At 38.7% G+C, this 20,320-nt stretch overlaps 1 protein-coding gene across 3 annotated transcripts in view; it reads right to left on the minus strand.

Moving 5' to 3' along the window:
- The window catches only part of RBM25 (RNA binding motif protein 25), a 49,150-nt gene extending 37,449 nt beyond the window's left edge, over positions 1 to 11,701 (minus strand). The window contains exons 1-3 of one of the 3 annotated variants that reach the window (XM_016208153.2): positions 11,509 to 11,701; positions 2,599 to 2,715; positions 2,367 to 2,487 (exon numbers count right to left, since the gene is read on the minus strand). In XM_016208153.2, the coding sequence (XP_016063639.1) occupies positions 2,367 to 2,487; positions 2,599 to 2,640 (163 nt within the window). In that variant the 5' untranslated portion in view covers positions 2,641 to 2,715; positions 11,509 to 11,701. Of the gene's footprint in view, positions 1 to 2,366; positions 2,488 to 2,598; positions 2,716 to 3,784; positions 5,194 to 11,508 lie in introns of those variants that run through there. The other 2 variants (XM_087819367.1, XM_016208154.2) reach the window with 2 other exon arrangements.
- Positions 11,702 to 20,320: the final 8,619 nt, after the last annotated feature.

Below are 20,320 nucleotides of genomic sequence, written 5' to 3' on the forward strand. Positions count from 1 at the left end.
GAATGAGCTACAACTAAAATTTGATTTATCACCCAAGTATGCTTCACTAGACAGAAACAATACTGTACACTGTTGTAAACAGAAATCAGAATTAACAGCATTACCACTCTACGAACAAATGCCCACATTAGTATGGCACTGACCAAAGAAAAAAATGCTGAAAATCGGGTTTTTCGGTCTGCTGATTTATCTTAAAATTAAAAGAAACCTTAAGGAAAACAGGTCTCAATTATCTTCTACTTCTATTTATGTTTGGTATAGTGTTCATCAGAAAATGCTACATTTGGCCTTGCCTGGGTAGCTCAATTGGTTAGAGCACTGTCCCCATACACCAAGGTTTCAGGTTCAATCCTCAGGGCACATACAACAATCAACCAATGAATGCATAAATAAATGGAACAACAAATTGATGTTCCTCTTTTTCTCCATTCCTCCCTCACTCTCTCTGTCAAAAGTCAATCAATAAACAAAAATTTTTAAATAAGTGATATTCAAAAAAATGCCATGTTTATCTTCTGGCTTTTCATACTTTCTCCAATACTGTTGTTTACCAGCTTTGGGGAAAGTAGAAGGCTCTCAAAGCTGAGCCTCTGTAATGTACATTTTATGAATTTACACCCCATCATATGAGCCAAATACAATGTTCTTTTGATTTTGTAACAGTCAAGCTCTTTAGTAAAACACTGTAATTTCAAATAAATAACTAAATGATTAAAACCAAGTCCCTGATATAAAGTTTTCCTCAAACAGAAATAGTTAGGTATGATATACAGTATCATTTATAATGATTTCAGCCTGAATTACAGATTCTATGTCAAAATATTTATAACATGAAAATTAAGAACTTTTACTATCCTTCAGAAGGGGAAACTGGTTTTCTATAAAATATTTCAGCCTCATTAAAATATAAAATTTCTAAACTACCACCATAAACCAAAGGAAGACTTTCTCTCAAGCCAAGCAATGTTAACTATGTACCTCAAGGTAATGGTTCTCAAATGTGGGTTCTCTTAAATGGATACCTAGGAATCACCTGTGAACTTGTTAAAAATAAAGATTGCTGGGCCTCAATTTCTGTAGATCTGATTCAGTGGGTTGGGGTAGTCCTGAAACACTTTTTCTTACCTCATAGAATTTTGAAGAAAGGAAGTTTTTGTATAGTAATTTGAAAAGCTCTATATAGTCATGTATACAAAAAGGGGACAACCCTGGCCAGTGTGGCTCAGTTGGCTGGGCATAGTCCCATGCACCAAGGGGTTGCCAGTTTGATTCCTGGTCAGGGGACATGCTGAGGGTTTAGGCTTAATCAGATGTTTCTCACGTAGATGTTTCTCTCTCTCTCTCTCTCTCTCTCTTCCTCTCTCTAAAAATCAATAAAAAAAGAGGAGCAGAATAGTATATGTAGGATACTACTATCTATATATTTGTGCTAAAAGAAAAAAAGACTAATGGAGCCCTAACTGGATATCTCAGTTCGTTAGAGCATGGTCCCAATGTGCCAAAGTTGTGCGGTCTATCCCTGGGCAGGGCACACACAAGAATCAACCAATCAATGCACAGATAAGTGGAATAAATAATATTTCTCTCACAGATCAATAAATTTTTAAAAAATTAAATAAAAAGAATCAACAATGAATGCATAAGTAGAACAAATCAATGTTTCTCTCCTTCTCTAAAATCCTTCCTCTCTCTCTAAAAATCAATTTAAAAAAACACACTAACGAATAAAAGAATACTTAACCCTAGCCGGTTTGGCTCAGTGGTTAGAGCATCAGCCCGCAGACTGAAGGCCAGGTTTTATTTTGGCCAAGGGCATGTACCTTGGTTGCAGGCTCAATCCCCACCTCGGTCAGGGCTTGTGGGGAAAGCAACCAATTGGTGTGTCTCTCTCACATCGATGTTTCTCTCCCCCTCCCTCCCTCTCTCTCTGAAAAGCAATAGAAAAAATATCGAGTGAGGTTTCAAAAAAAAAAAAAAAAAAGTATATATACTTAAGTGGTGGTGTGTAAAATGCATTAGAAAACATCTGGAAGGACAAAGAAGAAACTAATAGCCCTGCTTTGTTTACCTCTTTCCGTAAGGGGATGGTAAAACCAATTCTGTGGGAATGTGAAAAAAATTTTTCACTGTATACGTTTTCAGTTTTGAACTTCATGAACCCACTACCTTTTTTTTTTCCAATCTCCCAAATGAGTTTGTACTAAGTCAGATATGAAAACTACTGCCAAAATAAAATGAGACATCACATTTCCAGGATGTTAACAGACATCTTTACTATTAACACAGTCACATACATACCATCTTCCTAATGTAAATACTGCAAAGACAAAAGTATGTTAAAACAACTACAGTACTCACAAAATTACCTGGAGGTACAGGTGGAGGAAAGCCAGGAAACTGTGGGGGTGGGATCCCTGGTGGGAGTGCTGGGATTCCCATGGGAGGGCGATTCAAATGAGGGGGGAAAGACATTCTTACTGCAGATGTCTAAAAAAGAAATCATGACAAATCATTTTATTTGAAAACTTTACAATTCAATATGCCTGGTTTGTTGGCCTTCATTTTTAGAGTATCTGCAAAATTCTAAAGTTTTCTTACCCAAAGGAGTTGGCAAAGACCCTCTTTTCTCTGTCTGTCCATTGAGAATTTTTAAAATTTAGATCTTTTCTAAAATAAGTTCCCAAAATGTACACGATCTAAGTTCAGGATAGACTCCTACAATCATATGGGAATACATATAAAGGAAGAAAAAAATTTTGAGGTTCAGTTAATATCCAAAAGTTAAATACGAAATATCAATGAATCTTTTTAAACCAAACTCAGAATCCAGGAAGGTTTCCAACAGTTATTTTTTAAATGTGTCTGATGCATTCATGTTTTTAAATACATATTAGCACCTTCCTGAAAACTAATTTACAAAGTTACACAATATTTATTGATTCAGTGTTGGCCAGTTCTTCAAATACAAATGACTGTCTCAGTGAACTACCAACTTGGAGGGGGGGAACCTCCTGACATATCACATAATAACCATTCAAATATAAAGAGAACAGCCCTGGCCTGTGTGACTTAGTTGGTTGGAATGTGTCCCATACACCAAAAGGTGGTGGGTTCCATCCCAGGTCAGGGAACACACCCAGGTTACAGGTTCGATCCCAGGTTGAACCGCTCAGAGGTGGCCTGCAACCACAGAAGTCATAATTTTTCTTAAACTTACAAGCAAACCCTTTAACCACTCTTGAATAAAATTCAGTAAATGAATGAATGAAATTCAAGAATCAGATGCTAGCATTTGATTTTGATTTTTTCATTCTGAAATGTAAAGCTCCTTTTAATTAAAGTTGACACACAATAATCAGACCCTAGCATTTGATTTTTAAAAACACAAGAACACACTGAACTGTTTCACCTGGTTTGTGATATTACTCTAAGAAGCTTATTTTTTACTTCTAGTTAAATGAGTACTCAAATATCTAACATTTTTTCTCCCCTCAAATTTTATATTTTCCTCAACATATTCAAGTGTTCACATCTACTAGAAAAGTAGAAAAACGTCAGGATGTCCTAGGTGGATTCCATGCACCAATTTTAAAAAGTAGCCAAAATAAGTGGGTCGATCTCCTATTAGCGATGCCACTAAAAGTAGTGATCTGATCAACAGCATGTATTCCTGTTGGACACTAGGAAAAACTCCCCAACCTATGCTCTATAACTGAAGTTTAGAACTGTTAGAAGCTTTTAAAAATTGTCTCTACTATTTTTTCTTACACATTGTTTTACTCACCCTTCAGAAGAGAGAAGATAAAAAGTGCATGTCTTCCACTTCCTCGCCCCCTAATCCCAACAGTTTGGTATATATCGTTGTATTCTTCTAAATATCTCTCTATACACAAACTAATATATAATCATTTGTCTTTTTCTGCAAACAATATAATCATACTAATAGTTACCCGCATTTCTCCCTCATCATTAACATCTCTTTATATCAGTTCATAAAGTTCTATTCCATTCTTTGTAAGGCAGTAAACTATTATGATACAGACATACAATAATTATTCAAGCAACACTGATGGTTGACTCCACATTTTACCTCTTGGACATGTAACTCTATGCACATGTGCAAGTAACTGTATAATACAGGTTAGTACTGTATATATCCACATGTTACCTCCAAATCATCCTCTGGAACTAGGGTACAAATTTATATCCCCACCACAACTATATAGGTATACCCTTTCCTCATATCCTGACTATTGCTACAGTAAATCAGTATTTAAATTATAACAATCCTATAGGTAAAAAAATACTGTTTCAGTTTGTATTTCCCTAATCACTAATGAGGTTGAGTATCTTTTTACCTGTGTATTAGACATTTATTTAAAAGTTTTAGAAGGCCCTAGCCGGTGTAGCTCAGTTGAGCATCATCCCATGCACCAGAAGGTTGACGTTTTGATTCCTGGTCAGGGCACATGCCCGGATTGCAGGCTCCATCCCCAGTAGGGGGCATGCAGGAGGCAACCAATATATGTTTCTTTCACATCAGTGTTTCTCTCTCTCTTTCCCTCACTCTTCCTTTCTCTCTAAAATCAATAAAAATTTTTTTTTTAAAAGTCTTAGAAAAAGCATGTCCTTTGTGCTCACAGCTGTTTTTCAAGAGTGCTCTTTTGACTTAATTAAGTTTATGTAGCAAAATATTCTATAAAATCTAAACTTCAATTTCAGAGAACACAATACATTTAAAATATTTAGAATGCTTTACAGGTAAAAAAAATTAATAGGATGATTTCATTTACTTAGCAAATAAGATACTGGAAATGCTCTAAAATAGTAAAAAGGGGCCCTGGCCAGGTAGCTCAGTTGGTTAGAGCATTGTCCCAATATGCCAAGGTTGCGTGTTCAATCCCCAGTCAGTGCACATACAAGAAGTAACCAAAGAATGCATAAATACATGGAACAACAAATTGATGTTTCTCTCTCCCTCACTTCCTCTCTAAGAATCAATTAATTTAGAAAATAAAAATTTTAAAAATAATAAGTAGGTATTAGCATAATTTAAAAAGGGAAAATGCCAACTAATTTGACTGAAAATATATTTTTAAATAACCTGTTTGTGATACTTTTGCCCAAAATTAAAAAAAAATACTCTATAAGGCAAGAGTGTATCTCCCTTTAAAACAGAGAGGGCTACTGTCCTACTTACAGAAGCTCCTGTATTATAATACTCTATCTCAGCACTTTTCTTTGGAGGGCAGTTGGTATTAATACCTGTTGAACAAATGAATGAATCAGTAAACAAATGAACTCTGAGGACTTCATTAAACAAATTTATTAAGAAGATCCCATGTACCAGATACTGTGCTAGCAATGACCCAGTGCCTAGCCCCCCTCGCAACAGTAATAAAGACTGGGCCATGAATTCATCTTTAAAATCACTTTTCCCAAGTATTAGATATAAATATTATTTCTTATAAAACCTCTATTCTTGCCCGGCCTGCATGGCTCAGTGGCTGAGCCTCGACCTATGGTCCAGGAGACCACAGTTCAATTCCCAGTTAGGGCACATGCCAGGGTTGTAGGCTCGATGCCCAGTAGGGGGCATGCAGGAGGCAGCCGATCAATGACTCGTCATTGATGTCTCTCTCTCCTCCCCATCCCTCTGTCTGAAACCAATAAAGATTAAAAAACAAAACAAAACACTGTTCTTGGTGTTTAAACAATATTTCATGGTTTTTAAACGTATAATTCATTCTATTAAGTAGTAACCAGACTACATGTTTAATTTTAGTATATGCCAATATACCCATTCCATGCACTTCTAATTTTTCTATAAAGTATTTCCCTTTACTTCGAACTGTTCAAAAGTTGCTTATTCAGCTCTGGCCAGTGTGGCTCAATGATTACAGCATCGGCCCATGCACTAAAGGGCCGTGGGTTCAATTCCTGGTCAAGGATTCGATTCCCGGTCAAGGGCACATACCTGGGTTGCAGGTTGAATCCATAAACCCAGCTGAGGTGCATGTGGCAGGCAACCAATAAATATTTCTCTCTCTCTCTCTCTCTGCGTGTGGCAGGCAACCAATAAATATTTCTCTCTCTCTCCCTCTCTCTCTTGCTTATTCATAGGCTGAACTTCAAAGGTAAGAGGTAATCTTAGTAAGATAAAATTCAGAACACAAACATTTCTGGTGATCTCTGATACTCACTTTCAAATATCCTAAAGAGAGTCTCAACCACTTATTTCAACACAAAGTTTTATGTATTTTGTATAATATATATGTGAAAAGTGACTGAGAATAAACTTTTATAACCGTAAGCCAAGCTTATTAGGTTTTACCTATTAGTTGATAAATTGTAATACTCTCTTATAATAAGTTATATAGATATTCAAAGGTGACAGTTACTTTGTAGAATGAAGTTGGGAAGAGAACTAGGGAGTGCTTTATTTTAAATACAGTGAGTGGTCAGGGCCTCTCCAAGAAGGTGACACTTGAACAAAAGCTCGAAAAGGGCAGAGGTAGGAAGCCCTATTAATATCTGGGGGCAATAGCCCCAGCCGGGTGGCTGGTTCAGTTGTTTGGATTATTATCCTGTACAACAAAAAGGTTGGGGGTTCAATTCCCGATCAGGGCACAAACTTAGGTTGTGGTTTTGATCCCCAATAAGGGTGCATACGGACGGCAGCTGATCAATGTTCCTTTTTCACATGATGTGTTTCTCTCTCTCTCCCCCCAAACCCCTCTAAAATCAATAAACATCCTCAGTTGAGAATTTTTTTTTTAATTTATTTATTTTTTAATCTGGGGGCAATAGCCTTTCAAGCAAAGAGAACAGCAAATACAAAGAGCCAGAGGTGGGCATGGAGTGTATGCAGGAGGAAGAGCAAGGCCAACAGCTGGAGCAGAGCATTTGAGGAAAGTCAGAGATAAATGAGGAATATTACTTGGGGAGGGGCTTCAGAGAGTATAGAGCTTTATAGGCCACTGTAAAGAATTCGGTTTTTCCTCTGAATAAGATGGAAAACATTTAAAGGTTTTTTTTATTTAACTTATATTTTAACAGTGTGCCTGGCCACTACATTAAGATAAGACTGGAGAACAGCGGTCGAAGCAAAATACTACTGCAATAATCCAGACAAGAGAAGGTGTCCTGGATCAGGTGGTAATGGTTAAAGTGGTAACAAGTTGTTAAATTCTGGATATACTATGAAGGTAGCCAATTGCTGAGGGAATGTGTATGGGATTTAAGAAAAAGGGAGATGGAGAGGTTATTTTTATTAATATTGAAAAAATTAAAATAGCATTTTAAAAATACTTGAATAGTAGTGTTTCACTTTTAGAAGGTTCAAAGCATTTTTACCTGCTAAGTAAAAAATTACCAAAACATATAGGTTTAGGCATTTGTCAAAATTCACTGAAAATGGGTGCATCTTATTGTACATAAATTTTACCAATAAATTTGGTATCTCCCCCCCAAAAAAAACAAACTCCTAAATAAGATTTCTCTCTACCACTCAAACATATGCATGCATTCTGCTTTTCTTTTTCACTTTACTCTTTTAAACCACTCTTTTTTCCTGAGAATACCATTACTGCTTAGACGCATTCCTCCATTGCAGATTTATCCCCACAGAAACAAAATATTTTATCAGGGATAGATTTACAGGCTAACCCCATCAGACTGTGTGCCAAATTTTTTTTTTTTTAAATCCTCACCCAAGGATATTTTTTCCATTGCTTTTCAGATAGAGTGCAAGGAACAGAGAGAGAAAAAACATCGATGTGAGAGACACATCAATTGGTTGCCTCCGACACAAGCCCCAGCTGGGGATGGAACCTACAACTGAGGCACTTGCCCTTGGCCAAAATCGAATCCAGGACCCTTCAGTCCGAGAGCCGAAACTCTTAACCACTAAGCCAAACTGGCTTGGGCTGTACCAAATTTCCAAAATAGTAAAAGGTAAATGAACCAAGACTCCCTTCAGCAAATACTCCTATACAACTTCATTCACATTATAAATATACGTGGCAGGTTCTTTTCTAAGTATTATTAGTTCTGAAAAAGCAAATTTTAAATTATATAGTTACACACCCAGTTCAGTGGTTCTACACTGAATATAAACAATTAGTGTAACGTGCACTGTTTCCTGCTCTGCTTATAACCTGACAAGACACAACAGACTGACACAACCCTCCCAGCCTAAGCAAAAGCAAGCCCCTCAAAATGTCATTTCTCAAACTGAATTTCCACAGACCTGGAGTCTTCAGAAATTACTCATAGGAAAAAGTATTCTAAGTCCAAAGAAGACTGGGAAATGCTTAACCAGAAGTTTCTTTTACAGAAAAGCTTCATACCTATGAAAGTGTTTTGAGTCTCCCAAAAGGGAAGCTGATCCTTTTCTGAGATTTCCACTTTGCTGTTTTACCATTTTCAATGATTAAAAAGCAATACTATCAAGATTAACCAAAGAAGTTATATGCATAACCCATGGACACAGGCAATAACGGGGTGAAGGCCTGGAGAGGGGGTGGGAGCAAGGTGGAGGGGGTCAATTGGGGGGGGAAAATGGGACACCTGTAATCCTTTCAACAATAAAGATAAATAAAAAATTAAAAAGCAATACTATCTATAGAGATAGAATAGTGACAGTCTGGAGTTGGAGTGAGAAAAGGAAGTGATTTGTAAACAGGAGAGAGGGATGCTTTGGGGTAATGGTTGCACAACTCTGTACATTTACTAAAAATCACTGAACTATAAGTTTACAATGACTGAATTTTATGCAATTACACTTTAACAAAGCTGCTTTAAAAAAAACTATCAATTCAGGACAATTTCAGGCAAAATCCAATTAAGACTTGCAGATTAGATAATACTGTATCACTATTAATTTCCTGACTTTGATCACTGTATTGTTGTTATATAAGAAAATGTCCTTGTTTATAGGAAATACACACTTAGGGGTTAAGGAACACCACACATGCAACTTACTAGAAAACATTTCAGAAGAAAACTATGGAGAAAAAAGGGAAAAGATAAAGTAAATTGGTCAAGTGTTAACATTTGGGTAATCTGGGTAAAAGGTTATTTGAGAATTTTTTGTACTACTTTTGTAAATTTTTTGAAGTTTGAAATTATGTTAAAATAAAGTTTAAAAAAGCAGTATCATTAATTCTGGTTAGGAGAAATAACATGTTTTTTATTTTCAAAATTAAAAAAAAAAAAGGTAGGTAAAAAGCTATTCAAAAACTTTGAGGAGCCCTGGCTGGGTAGCTCAGTTGGTTAGAGCATCACCCAGATATGCCAAGGTTGTGTGTTTGATCCTAAGTCAGGGCACAGAAACAAGAAGCATGAATGCATAAATAAGTGGACAACAAATCAATGTTTCTCTCTCTTTCAAATTAATAAACAAATTTTTAAAAAACTTTTAAGGAATCAAAATTATGATGTCAGCAGTAGTGTAAAAAGACTATCGAGAGATTAAAAAACACACAGAATGTTTCTGTAAGACCTTAAAAGATTCAATGATTACTTCTGCTTCCAATGTTATCAAATAGTTAATATAAGTTTCCCCTAAATTATATATAATTAAGTATCTAGTTCATTTATCTGAGGACAAAACAGAACTTGAAAATCCCAAACTTAAGTCTGAAGTAGTCACCCAATGTTAAAATGAACTTATTTTTAAAATATATTAAGAGCCTTAACACAGTGGAATAAAAAGATAGCAAACCACAAAATAAACGTAATCAAACTATCATTAGCGTATATAGTGCCTATATGCAACAGTGGGACAATAATTTTCTTCCTCAAAGTGCTTTGATTCTCTACCAAAAAAAAAAACACAAAAAAACAAAAAACACTCTGGGGACCAAATAAAATAAAAAAAAAATTGGTAACCCCAAGATGAATTATTTTAAAAAATAACTCACATTTTTATTTAGTTTCATTTACAAAAGCCTTCAACATATATTCACTTAATCTCCCAAATTACCTTGTGTAGATATATTATTCTCCTTTTACAGATGAAGAAGCTAACTTGTCCAAGGGCACTGAGTGGGTGAGGACCCCAAGGTCCCCACTATCCTGAAATTACCAATCCAAGGGCTGTTTTCACTGTGTCACATGCCTCTTTCTAGTAATATACCAATGAGAAACTTTGTATTAAGGATTAACTTTGATTTTTAAAAGTCTATTCACAGTACACTAGAAAAAACGTTAGAATCAAGGTTAGGCTCTTATACTTCACTGAAAATTCTTAAATAACAACACCAGTTACTATAGACTAATAAACACTGTTATTTGGGTATTGCTCTAAGGATTTACATACATTCAACTAGTTTCCAATCTCAATAACCTATGAGGTGGATACTATTATAATTCTTATTTTACAGATGAAAACAACAAAGGCTTTAAGAAAAGTTAAAATTAGAATAGTATAGTATCTACTTGAATTATGAGCAACTGATGACCAACTGAATGCCTCTCTGGGCTTCTGAATGCTTCCTTTAAAAATTAAAGCACCCAAGACATATAAAAATTGTTTACACACTACTGCCAACTACCTAATTCACAGTACTTCACACTATAGCAGTCTGGTGCAAGAGAAGTCCAACCTTTTCCCTCCTTTTGGTCCGCTCCACTCTGCCCAGTATCAAAATGGCTTTTCCATGGCAATATAAATCCATATTACATAACTTCAAAATAATCTTCATACTCCTAGATCTATTTCGAAAAACGTATTTAAGAAGTAGTATTGAAGACCAAAGGGTGAGAAAGAAGTAACACATTTTAATGTACAGCTTGGTCATCTCCCAGAATGAATGGAGATACAGTTTACTGCAACCTCCAATGGAGGAAGGGGGCAGGACCACAACACTCATCACAATCTTTGACAAGCAAACTAGGAGGGTGCTTTAAAAAAAAAAAAAAAAGGTGGGCATTAACTAAATTCGGGGGTGGAGGGGTGCGGGAGTGGACAGTTCACACAGGGGCGGGCTCTAAGTAACCTAAGAGGAAGGGAAAGAAATCCGTTGGTGGCCAGCGCCTCTCTAAAATGGGTGGATGCGGGATGGCTTCTAAGGCAGAGCCTAGGCCAAGTGACTCCTAGGCCCGGAAAATCTACCGTAGGGCTCCACAGGCTCGGGTTGAAATGGGGCCTCGGAGAAGGGCTCCCCAGGGGCAGACCAATCGTTCTGGGGCTAACGTGGATCCCAGAAGGAGCCGACGGGATTCACTGCGGTGGTCGGTGAAAGGAAAAAGAAAAGTGGCCGATAATGCAAGGAGGAAAGCTCTGGCAGTAAGTAGGTCCGGCCTCCACGGGCTCCTGCTGGGCCAACTGGTTTTCGAGGCCTTAGAGAAGTGAAGAAACCCAAGCCTCGCGCCCATCCCCTCCCCCACTCAGCCCCCTCTTTACCCTCGTCCCACCCCGGCCTTTTCGGAGCCTCCCCGGCTTTCCTCCCTCCCACAGCCGAGGTACCCGGTTTCCACACGCGTTCAGAGGCGTGAACTCACCCGCCACTGAGGCAAGGGTACTGTCTTCGTGGCCTTCCGGGCTCCAGGTTACAAGAGGGATACACCAGTTCGAGGTTTCTGCGCACCGCTAGCCGCGAAACTGGCTCCAAAGCGACTACTCGCACAGGCCGCAGCGCAAACACAGCCGCGCAGCGCGGGGAGCTTCTAGAGGTCTTCCTCGTGCCCGGCGTGCACTGCGGCCGGGGGAGTGGAGAGAAGTACCATAGAGAAGAACGCATATAGATAGCCTTTACTGTTGGCCTTCAATCACCACGCCCCGCGAATAACCATAGAGAAGAAGCGCCTAGTGGGGACTAGAAAGGCTCGAACTGTAAATTACAACCCACCCTGCCATTTTTGATTGGGGCTGATTGAATCTTATGACTGCGCGACGCCATCTTGAGGTCAAGGTTCCTGCTGGACGCGGCTTGAGGGATGTTGGAGGATTTCTCACTTCTTGTGAGAAATTTCTCACTTCTTGTGGAGGCTTAGATCCTTGTTTGAGGTTCGGTGGGCCGACAAGTAGGCTCCCACCCCGCACCTTAAACCCCAAGGGCTAATCTTTCCCTAGAAAACTGTCGCTTTTTAAATTTTATTTTTTCCAACACCATTCACCCCCTCTGTGCCTTCTTCCACTCCCACCTATCCCGCCCCCGCCCAAAACGCTACTCTTAATACCGGGAGAACTCGCCCTGATGGGGGGTTTTTGTTTGTTTTTTAAGTGCGCGCACACATTACACAGAAGCTTATATGCTCATTGGTAGGGCCAAAGAGGTGACTAGGTATTTGAAATACCTAAACCGACCTGTAAAAACATTTCACTTGGCTTTCATTCTGTAATGTAAACATGCTAAAAAAGAACTTTGCTAATTAGATGAATGAAAATAAGCTAATCACGAATGATTAGGCTATTCAATGTATGGACTTCACAGTCAATATCTATTACAGGTCTTTGTTTCCCAACTGCTTGCTTCTCAGAAGGCTTATAATTTATTCAATATTACGTTATTGTCTCCATTAAGTGACTGGTGCTGGGCTAAGTGCTAGGGGTATGGTAAATGGGATTGAGATTTTATTATTGTCTTGAAGGAGCTGCAAACAAGAGGAACAGATGACAAATTTCGATTACTACATAAAAATGTACCCTAAATAGTTACTACTTGTGTTTCCTATTTAATTTTACTCTATAGCACGAATCACCATCTACAGTACTATATTTTTTCTTATTTTGGGTCTGCCCCCACCCCACTAGAATATAAACTTAAGGGGTGCAAAAATTGTTTTGTTCATTGCTGTGTCCTCAGTGCCTAGAGCAATGCCTGGTATAGAAGGTGCTCAATAAGTAATTGTTGAATAAAAGAAGTTATTACAGCCCTGGTGAGCGTAGCTTGGTTGAGTGTTGTCCCATGCACCGAGAGGTCCCAGGTTCCATTTCAGGCCTGCAGGGTTTCTGACTTAATCCCCAGTGGGGGGCATGCAGGAGGCTGCCAATCAAAGTTACTCCCTCACATCCGTGTTTCTCTCCCTTCCTCTCTCTCTGAAATCAATAATAATAACATATATTTTTTTAAAGTAATGATTAGCCCGACCAGCGTGGCTCAGCGGTTGAGCATAGGCCTATGATCCAGGAGATCTCTGTTCCATTCTCCATCAGGGCACATGCCCAGGTTGTGGGCTCGATCCCCAGTGGGGGCGTGCAGGAGGCAGCCGATCAATGACTCATCATTGATGTTTTTTTCTCTCTCCTCCTCCCTTCCTCTCTCTGAAATCAATAAAGGCGTATTTAAAATAAATAAATAAAATAAAAAAGAAGTGATTATACATGATGGGTACCAACAGAAAATAAAATGCAGTGGGGGACTAATGGGAAAGGCTATATCATTTACCATCTGTAAAATTTACATCTATGTATATTTCTGCTTGCTAAGTTTCCTTATCATTGAGGAGTCCTAATAACACCTTCTCCCCAGAGCTATTGCAAAAACTAAATTAACTAATGTAAGTGAAAGTACTTTGTTCAGTAAATGCTAGTCAAATGCTAATTACCTTTGCAAATGAAAAGAGCAATTGGTGCCATTTTTTCACCACCACAGGCATAAAACACAAGGAGAGAGAAGTCGTCCCAAGCAACAGTTTGCTAAATTTCCTGTACATTTGTTGTATATGTTGACCTAACATTCATTGTACTCCAAATTTCTTAAAAGAAATCATCCTTTCACTACTCCAGATATTTGTCGTTTGAATAGGAAGTCCCAAACCCTAGCCAGGCCCCTTAGGACATAGGCAGAGACTTTATAACCCAATTAAAGCTGATAATTTAGACCTTGATAATATTGTACCAAGCACTATTTTAAGCATCTTGCAAATATCAGCAACTTTAATTCTCACAGTAACCCACCCGAAGTAGTAACTATTGTTATACAGGTAAAGAAACTAAAGCTTGGAGAGGTTAAATAACTTGACCCAAGGTTATACAAATAGTAAGTGATGGAGCCAGTCTGGTTCCTGAGTCCATGCTCTCAACCATTACACTATGCTGCTTCATTCTATCAGGAATTATGCTAAGAAGAAAAAAAGGGGAAAAAACAGGTGTTGGGGTGGGGGATGGCTATCTTTTCCACTTAAATATGAGAGGAGTTAAGGTTGGAACTAGTGGGGACAAGAATAAAATCATCACAGAAGATAGCGCAGCTAAGAGAAGGTGACAAATTTTTGACATCATTTGAGAACATGGATTTGTTAGGGGCGAGAAACCTGCACCAGGTGTTAGATTGGTGGAGTCATACTGGACCTCAGTTCAGCAACCTTGGTACTTGAATTCTGGCTAAGAAAGAATTCAGAGTCAAGATTCAAACTCTAAAAGTTTATTTAGAAAGTCACAGAGGTAGAAGAAGTGAGCGGAAGAAATGGGCCCAGGAAACAAGTTACAAAGGAAAAAGAAGGGCTGTTGGAGCTTAAGAGAGAGAGGTAAGGAGGAAAGGTCAGGGGAGGGTTCCAGTGGTGTGACCAGCAAAATGAAAGGTCACGGGATCTAAAATAAGCAAGGTCCCTGTTTTCCCAGTTTTGCCTCTTGCTAGGCCCCCAGGGCTTTCCTCCCTAGTGACCTGGCCCATGTCCTTGCTCTGTTCTTGACTGTCTCCCACAGATTCAGCTATTCTTTTTTTTTAATCCTCACCTGAGGATATTTTTTTTCACTGTTTTTTTAGAGAAGGTAGAGGGGATGAGAGAGAGAAAGAAAGAAGTGTCGATGTAAGAGAAACACATGGACTGGTTGCCTCCAGCAGGAACCTCAACCGGGTCCAGAGATTGAACCTGCAACGGAGGTAGTTGCCCTTGACCAGGAATTGAACCCGAGACTCTTCGGTTCCATGTTCTAACCACTGAGCCAAACTGACTAGGGAAGATTCAGCCATTCTTTTTTTTCTTTTTCTTTTTTTTTAATATATCTTTATTGATTTCAGAGAGAGGAAAAGAGAGAGAGAGAGAGAGAGATAGAAACATCAATGATGAGAGAGTCATTGATCGGCTGCCTCCTGCATGCCCCGGACTGGGGATTGAGCCCACAACCTGGGCATGTGCCCTGACCGGGAATCAAACCTATGATCTCCTCAACTGCTGAGCCATGCCCGGCCAGCCGATTCAGCCATTCTTGAAGCCAGGTATGTTTCTATGCTTCTGGGTACCTAAGCCAATGAATTCCTTTTTCTAAATCAGTTTGAATCGAGTGTAAAAATGGCAATTTTCCTTATAAAATGACTATGCTTTGAGCTGTAAAGAAGAGATACTCAAGTAGCTTAAAAAATGGAGGGTTTGTCGATATATAATGACAGAAATATGCTCAGTATTGGTAGCAGCACTTAGTCTAGCCTGTGGATCTGGGGAAGTCAGGGAAGGCTTCGAGGAGGAAGTATTATTCTGAGTTAAGTTTTAACCAGAGCAAATGATGAATAAAATATGAAAAATGCTCCCCTCCATTAGTAATCACAAAAATGCTAATACCATAGTGAGATATCACTTAGGCCATTTAATTGGGCCCAGGCCAGGGGCTCAGTTGGTTGGAGCACCATCCAGTACACCAGGAGGTTGCAGGTTTGATTTCTGGTCAGGGCACATACCTATGTTTCAGGTTCCATCCCTAGTCAGATGTTTCTCTCCTACATCGTTGCTTCTCTTTCTCCCTCTTTCCCCCTTCCTCTCTCTAAACATATTCTCGGGTGAGGATTAGAGAAGAAAAATAAAATTTAGAAAGTATTTTTTATAATTTTTTTTAGAGAGAGGGAGAGTTTGATTGGAGTGTTTAATCTATTTGCATTTAAAGTAATTTGAAAAATTGATATTTTTAATCTTTTTCTTGTTCTAAAGACGACTTCTTAACATTCTTTGTAATACTGCTTTGGTGGTGACTTTTCACTTTCTTTATAGTGACCTTTGAAGCACAAAAGTTTTTACTTTTGATGATGTCTAGTTTACCTATTTTTTCTTTGCTTATGATTTTGGTGTCATTTTAAGAAACTGTTAACCTAATCTAAGGCGTCTTAGTCTGTTCAGGCTGCTATAAGAGAATACCACAGACTGAGTAGCTTAAAAACAGCAGAAACTTATTGCTCACAGTTCTGGAGGCTAAATCCAAGATCAGGGTGCCAACATGGTCAGCTGAGGGCCCTCTTCCAGGTCTCCAACTTATTGTATCTTCATATGGCAGAAGGGGTTAGGGAGTTTGTGGGATCCCATTCATGAGGTTTCCACCCTCATGACCCTATCACTTCTCAAAGTCCAAACCTACTAATATAATCTTTGGGATTTAGAATTTCAACATATGAATTTGGGGAGGACACAAACATTGAGACCCTAATACATGGTCACTAGGATTTTTTTTTTAAATATATCTTTATTGATTTCAGAGAGAAGAAGGGAGAGGGAGAGAGAGAGATAGAAACATCAATGATGAGAAAGTCACTGATCGGCTGCTTCCTGCACACCCCCGACTAGAGATTGAGCCCGCAACCTGGGCATGTGCCCTTACCAGGAATCGAACCTCCATCTCCTGGATCCTAGGGCGATGCTCAACCGCTGAGCCACGCCGGGCCGGGCAGGATTTTTTTGATCCTCACTCGATATTTTTTCCACTGCTTTTCAGAGAGAGTGGAAGGTGGGGGAGTGAGAGAGAGAAGCATCGATGTGAGAGAGACACATCAATTGGTTGCCTCCTGCATGCCCCCTACTGGGGCCAGGGATGGAGCCTTTGGCCGGAATCGAACCCAGAACCCTGCAGTCTGGGATGACGCTCTAACTACTGAGCCAAACCGGCTAAGGCAGTTTTTCTATTTTTTGTTAAATGCAAGGGAGATATTGTTTTTCTCCTATCAAATGGCAAAGAGCTTTATTAAAAAAAAAAAAAAATTATTGATTTGTGCGTGTATATGAGAGAGAGAGAGAGAGAGAGAGAGAGAGAGAGAGAGAGAGAGAGAGAAACATTGATTGGTTGCCTCCTGCACGAGCACCCACCGGAATCAAACCAGAAACCATGATATGTGCCCTGGACGAATCTCAACCAACTGAGCCACACTGGCCAGGACTGGTCATTAGGATTTATTCCTGTATTTTTTCTTTTTAAAAAAATATGTTTTTATTTATTTTATATTTTAAAATATGTTTTTATTTATTTCAGAGAGAAGAAGGGAGAGGGAGAGGTAGAAACATTAATGATGAGTGCGAGTCATTGACTGGTTGCCTTTTGCACACCCCCTACTAGGGAATCAAGCTGGCAACCCGGGCATATGCCCTGACTAGGAATCGAATGGTGACCATCTGATTCATAGGTCACTGTTCAACCACTGAGCCACGCCGCCCAGGCTAAAATATGTTTTTATTTATTTCAGAGAGAGGAAGGGAGAGGGAGTGATAGATAGAAACATCAATGATGAGAGAGAGGCATTAATCAGCTGCCTCCTGCATGTCCCTACTGGGGATGGAGCCCACAACCAGGCTGGGAATGGAACAGTGACTTTCTAGTTCATAACTTGACACTCAACTACTGAGCTACACCAGCCAGGCATACCTATATTTTTTCTAAAAGTTTTATAGCTTTAACTCTTATATTTAGGCCTAGGATTCATTTGAGTTAATTTTTGTGTATTTTGTGATATAGAGGTCCAAATTCACCACTTTGCATGTGGATATCCAGTTATCCCAGCACTAGCTGTGGAAAAGACTACTCTTTTCCTCATTGAGTAGTATTGAAACCCTTCTCAAAAATCTATTGACTAATGGCTCCACCATGGCTCAGTGGTTGAGCATCAACCCATGAACCAGATCATAGTAAGGGGCATGTAGGAAGCAGCCTCCCCAGTAGGGGGCGTGCAGGAGGCAGCCGATCAATGACAACTCTCTCATCATTGATGTTTCTATCTCTCTCCCTCTCACTTCCTCTCTCTGAAATCAATAAAAACATATTTTTAAAAATCAATTGACCATAAATGGAAGGATTTAATTATGCACTCTCAATTCTATTCCATTGATCTATATGTCTATCCTGTTTACAACACTGCTTTTGATCACTATAGCTTTGTAATAAATTTTGAAATCAGGAAGTATGAGTCCTCCAGCTTTGTTGTTTACAAGATTGCTTCAACATTGCTATTCAAGATCTCTAGCAATTGCACATGATTTTTTTTTTAATCCTCACCTGAGGATATTTTTTCCATTGATTCTTAGAGAGAAAGTCAAGGGGGGGGGGGGGGAGAGAGAAAGAAACATCAATTGGTTGCCTCTTGCCTGAGGCCCAACTGGGGCCAAGGATCCGGATGGAATCTGCAACTGAGGTATGGACCCTTGACCAGTAATGGAGCCTGGAACCCTTTGGTCTGAGAGCCAACTCTCTAACACCATTGAGCCAAACCGGCCAGGGCTCCACATGAATTTTAAGATCAACTGTCCATTTCTACCAAAAAAAAAAAAAGTTGAAATTTTGATAGAAAATTCAATAAATCTGCAGATCTGAGGAGTATTGCAATCATAACATTAAGTCTTTCAATCCCAAAACACAGTATGTCTTTCCATTTATTTATTTCTTCTTTAATTTCTTTCAATAATGTTTAAAAAATTTTTTATTAAAGTGTAGTTGACATACAATATTATATTAGTTTCAGGTGTATATAGCATAGTGATTCTACACTTATATATCTTATGATGTGATCACCATGATTAGCCTAGTAACCACATGTCACTGTACAAAGTTTTTACAGTATTTTTTACTGTTCCTTTTTTGTAATAAAGCTCATAATATGGCAAAGTTTATTCTACTGAAAACAACAAAACATGTTGGTAAAATATTGAAGAGTCAACAAGAAGATAGGAATTATCAGACCAAAATCTAAGTGAAGGCAGGATTCAAAGAGTAAGTAGAGCAGTGATGTCACTTTTACCCTAGGGCATTTACTTTACTGGGCAACTTAAGCTTGGTTTTTCTAGGCCTCATGGGGCAAATGGGACAGACTGGGACCTCAAAGTGCTACAGGTTCAGCATAAAGGCGAACTGCAAGTAAACACACCCCCATGCAACAAACTGCAAAGAAAGTCCTCTTGGAAGGGGGAGATTTCAGGGAGCTGCAGAGGGGGCACTGGACCCATCAGATAGCCCTCTCAGAGATATGTAACCCAAATATACATCTCTTCATGGTTAAAAATAAAAATTCCAAACAATGAATATCGTTTAAAGTGGTCCCTCCTAGCAGAATTGAAAGCAAATCCTTTCTGGAGGTATTAGCTTATGTCTTAGGCCTCAAAATATTCCCAGAAATAATTTTCCAAGTAAAATCTAGCTTGTAAAAAAATAAGCACACAAAAAATGAGAATGAGTAAAAACAACCAACAGAAACAGATCTGATAATTCCAACTATCTGTTTTAAAAATAAATATAAACTAGTTTTGGTCCTGGCCAGGTAGCTCATTTGGTTAGAGCATAGTCCCCAAATGCCAAGGTTGCAGGTTTGATCCCTGGTCAGGGCACATGCAAGAAGCAACCAATGAATGCATGGGTAGGTGGAACAACAAATCGATGTTTCTCTCTCTCTTCCTTCCTTCCTCTCTCTCTCAAAATCAATAATTTTTAAAAAAAGGAATCACCTGCCCTGCTGGGTGTGGCTCAGTGGTTGAGCATCAACCTAGGTTCCAGGAGATCGTGGTTCGATTCTGGGTTAGGGCACAGGACCAGGTTGCGGCCTTGATCCCGTCAGGGGTCTGCAGGAGGCAGCCGATCAATGATGACTCTCTCATCATTGATCTTTCTATCTCTCTCCCTTCCTCTCTCTGAAATCAATAAAGATATATTAAAAAAAAAGATATATTTTTTAAAAATTAAAAAAAAATCAACCAATGAATGAATAAATAAGTGGAACAATAAAACGATGTTTCTCTCTTCTCTCTCTCTCAAATCAATAAATCAAAAAAAGTTTTTTTCATTATTAATACATTGCACTTACATAGTAAAAAATTTCAAGAGTATAAACATATTTAAAGGAAGTCTTCTTCCTCAATTAGTATACTCCTTGGAGACAACCATTTCCCACAGTTTAAGATGTTCTTATTATAACTTTAAAAAATATACCCTCAAATGGGTAGTTTTGGCTTTAAAAAGGATTAAATACCATTTTGTTCCCAAGATATGTTAATATCCTCATTTTATAATTACTAAGCAAATAATTAGGGCTACAAAAAGTTAAGAGTAGTGGTCTTAGGAATAAAACCCTCCAGGGAAATTTTCTAGCGGGTTAGCCAGTCTCAAGAGCCGAGCTGAAGCCCTGTTAACTTTCTT

The sequence above is a fragment of the Miniopterus natalensis genome, chromosome 1, assembly GCF_054644295.1.
Source record: "Miniopterus natalensis isolate mMinNat1 chromosome 1, mMinNat1.hap1, whole genome shotgun sequence".
NCBI classification, from domain to species: Eukaryota; Metazoa; Chordata; class Mammalia; order Chiroptera; family Miniopteridae; genus Miniopterus; species Miniopterus natalensis.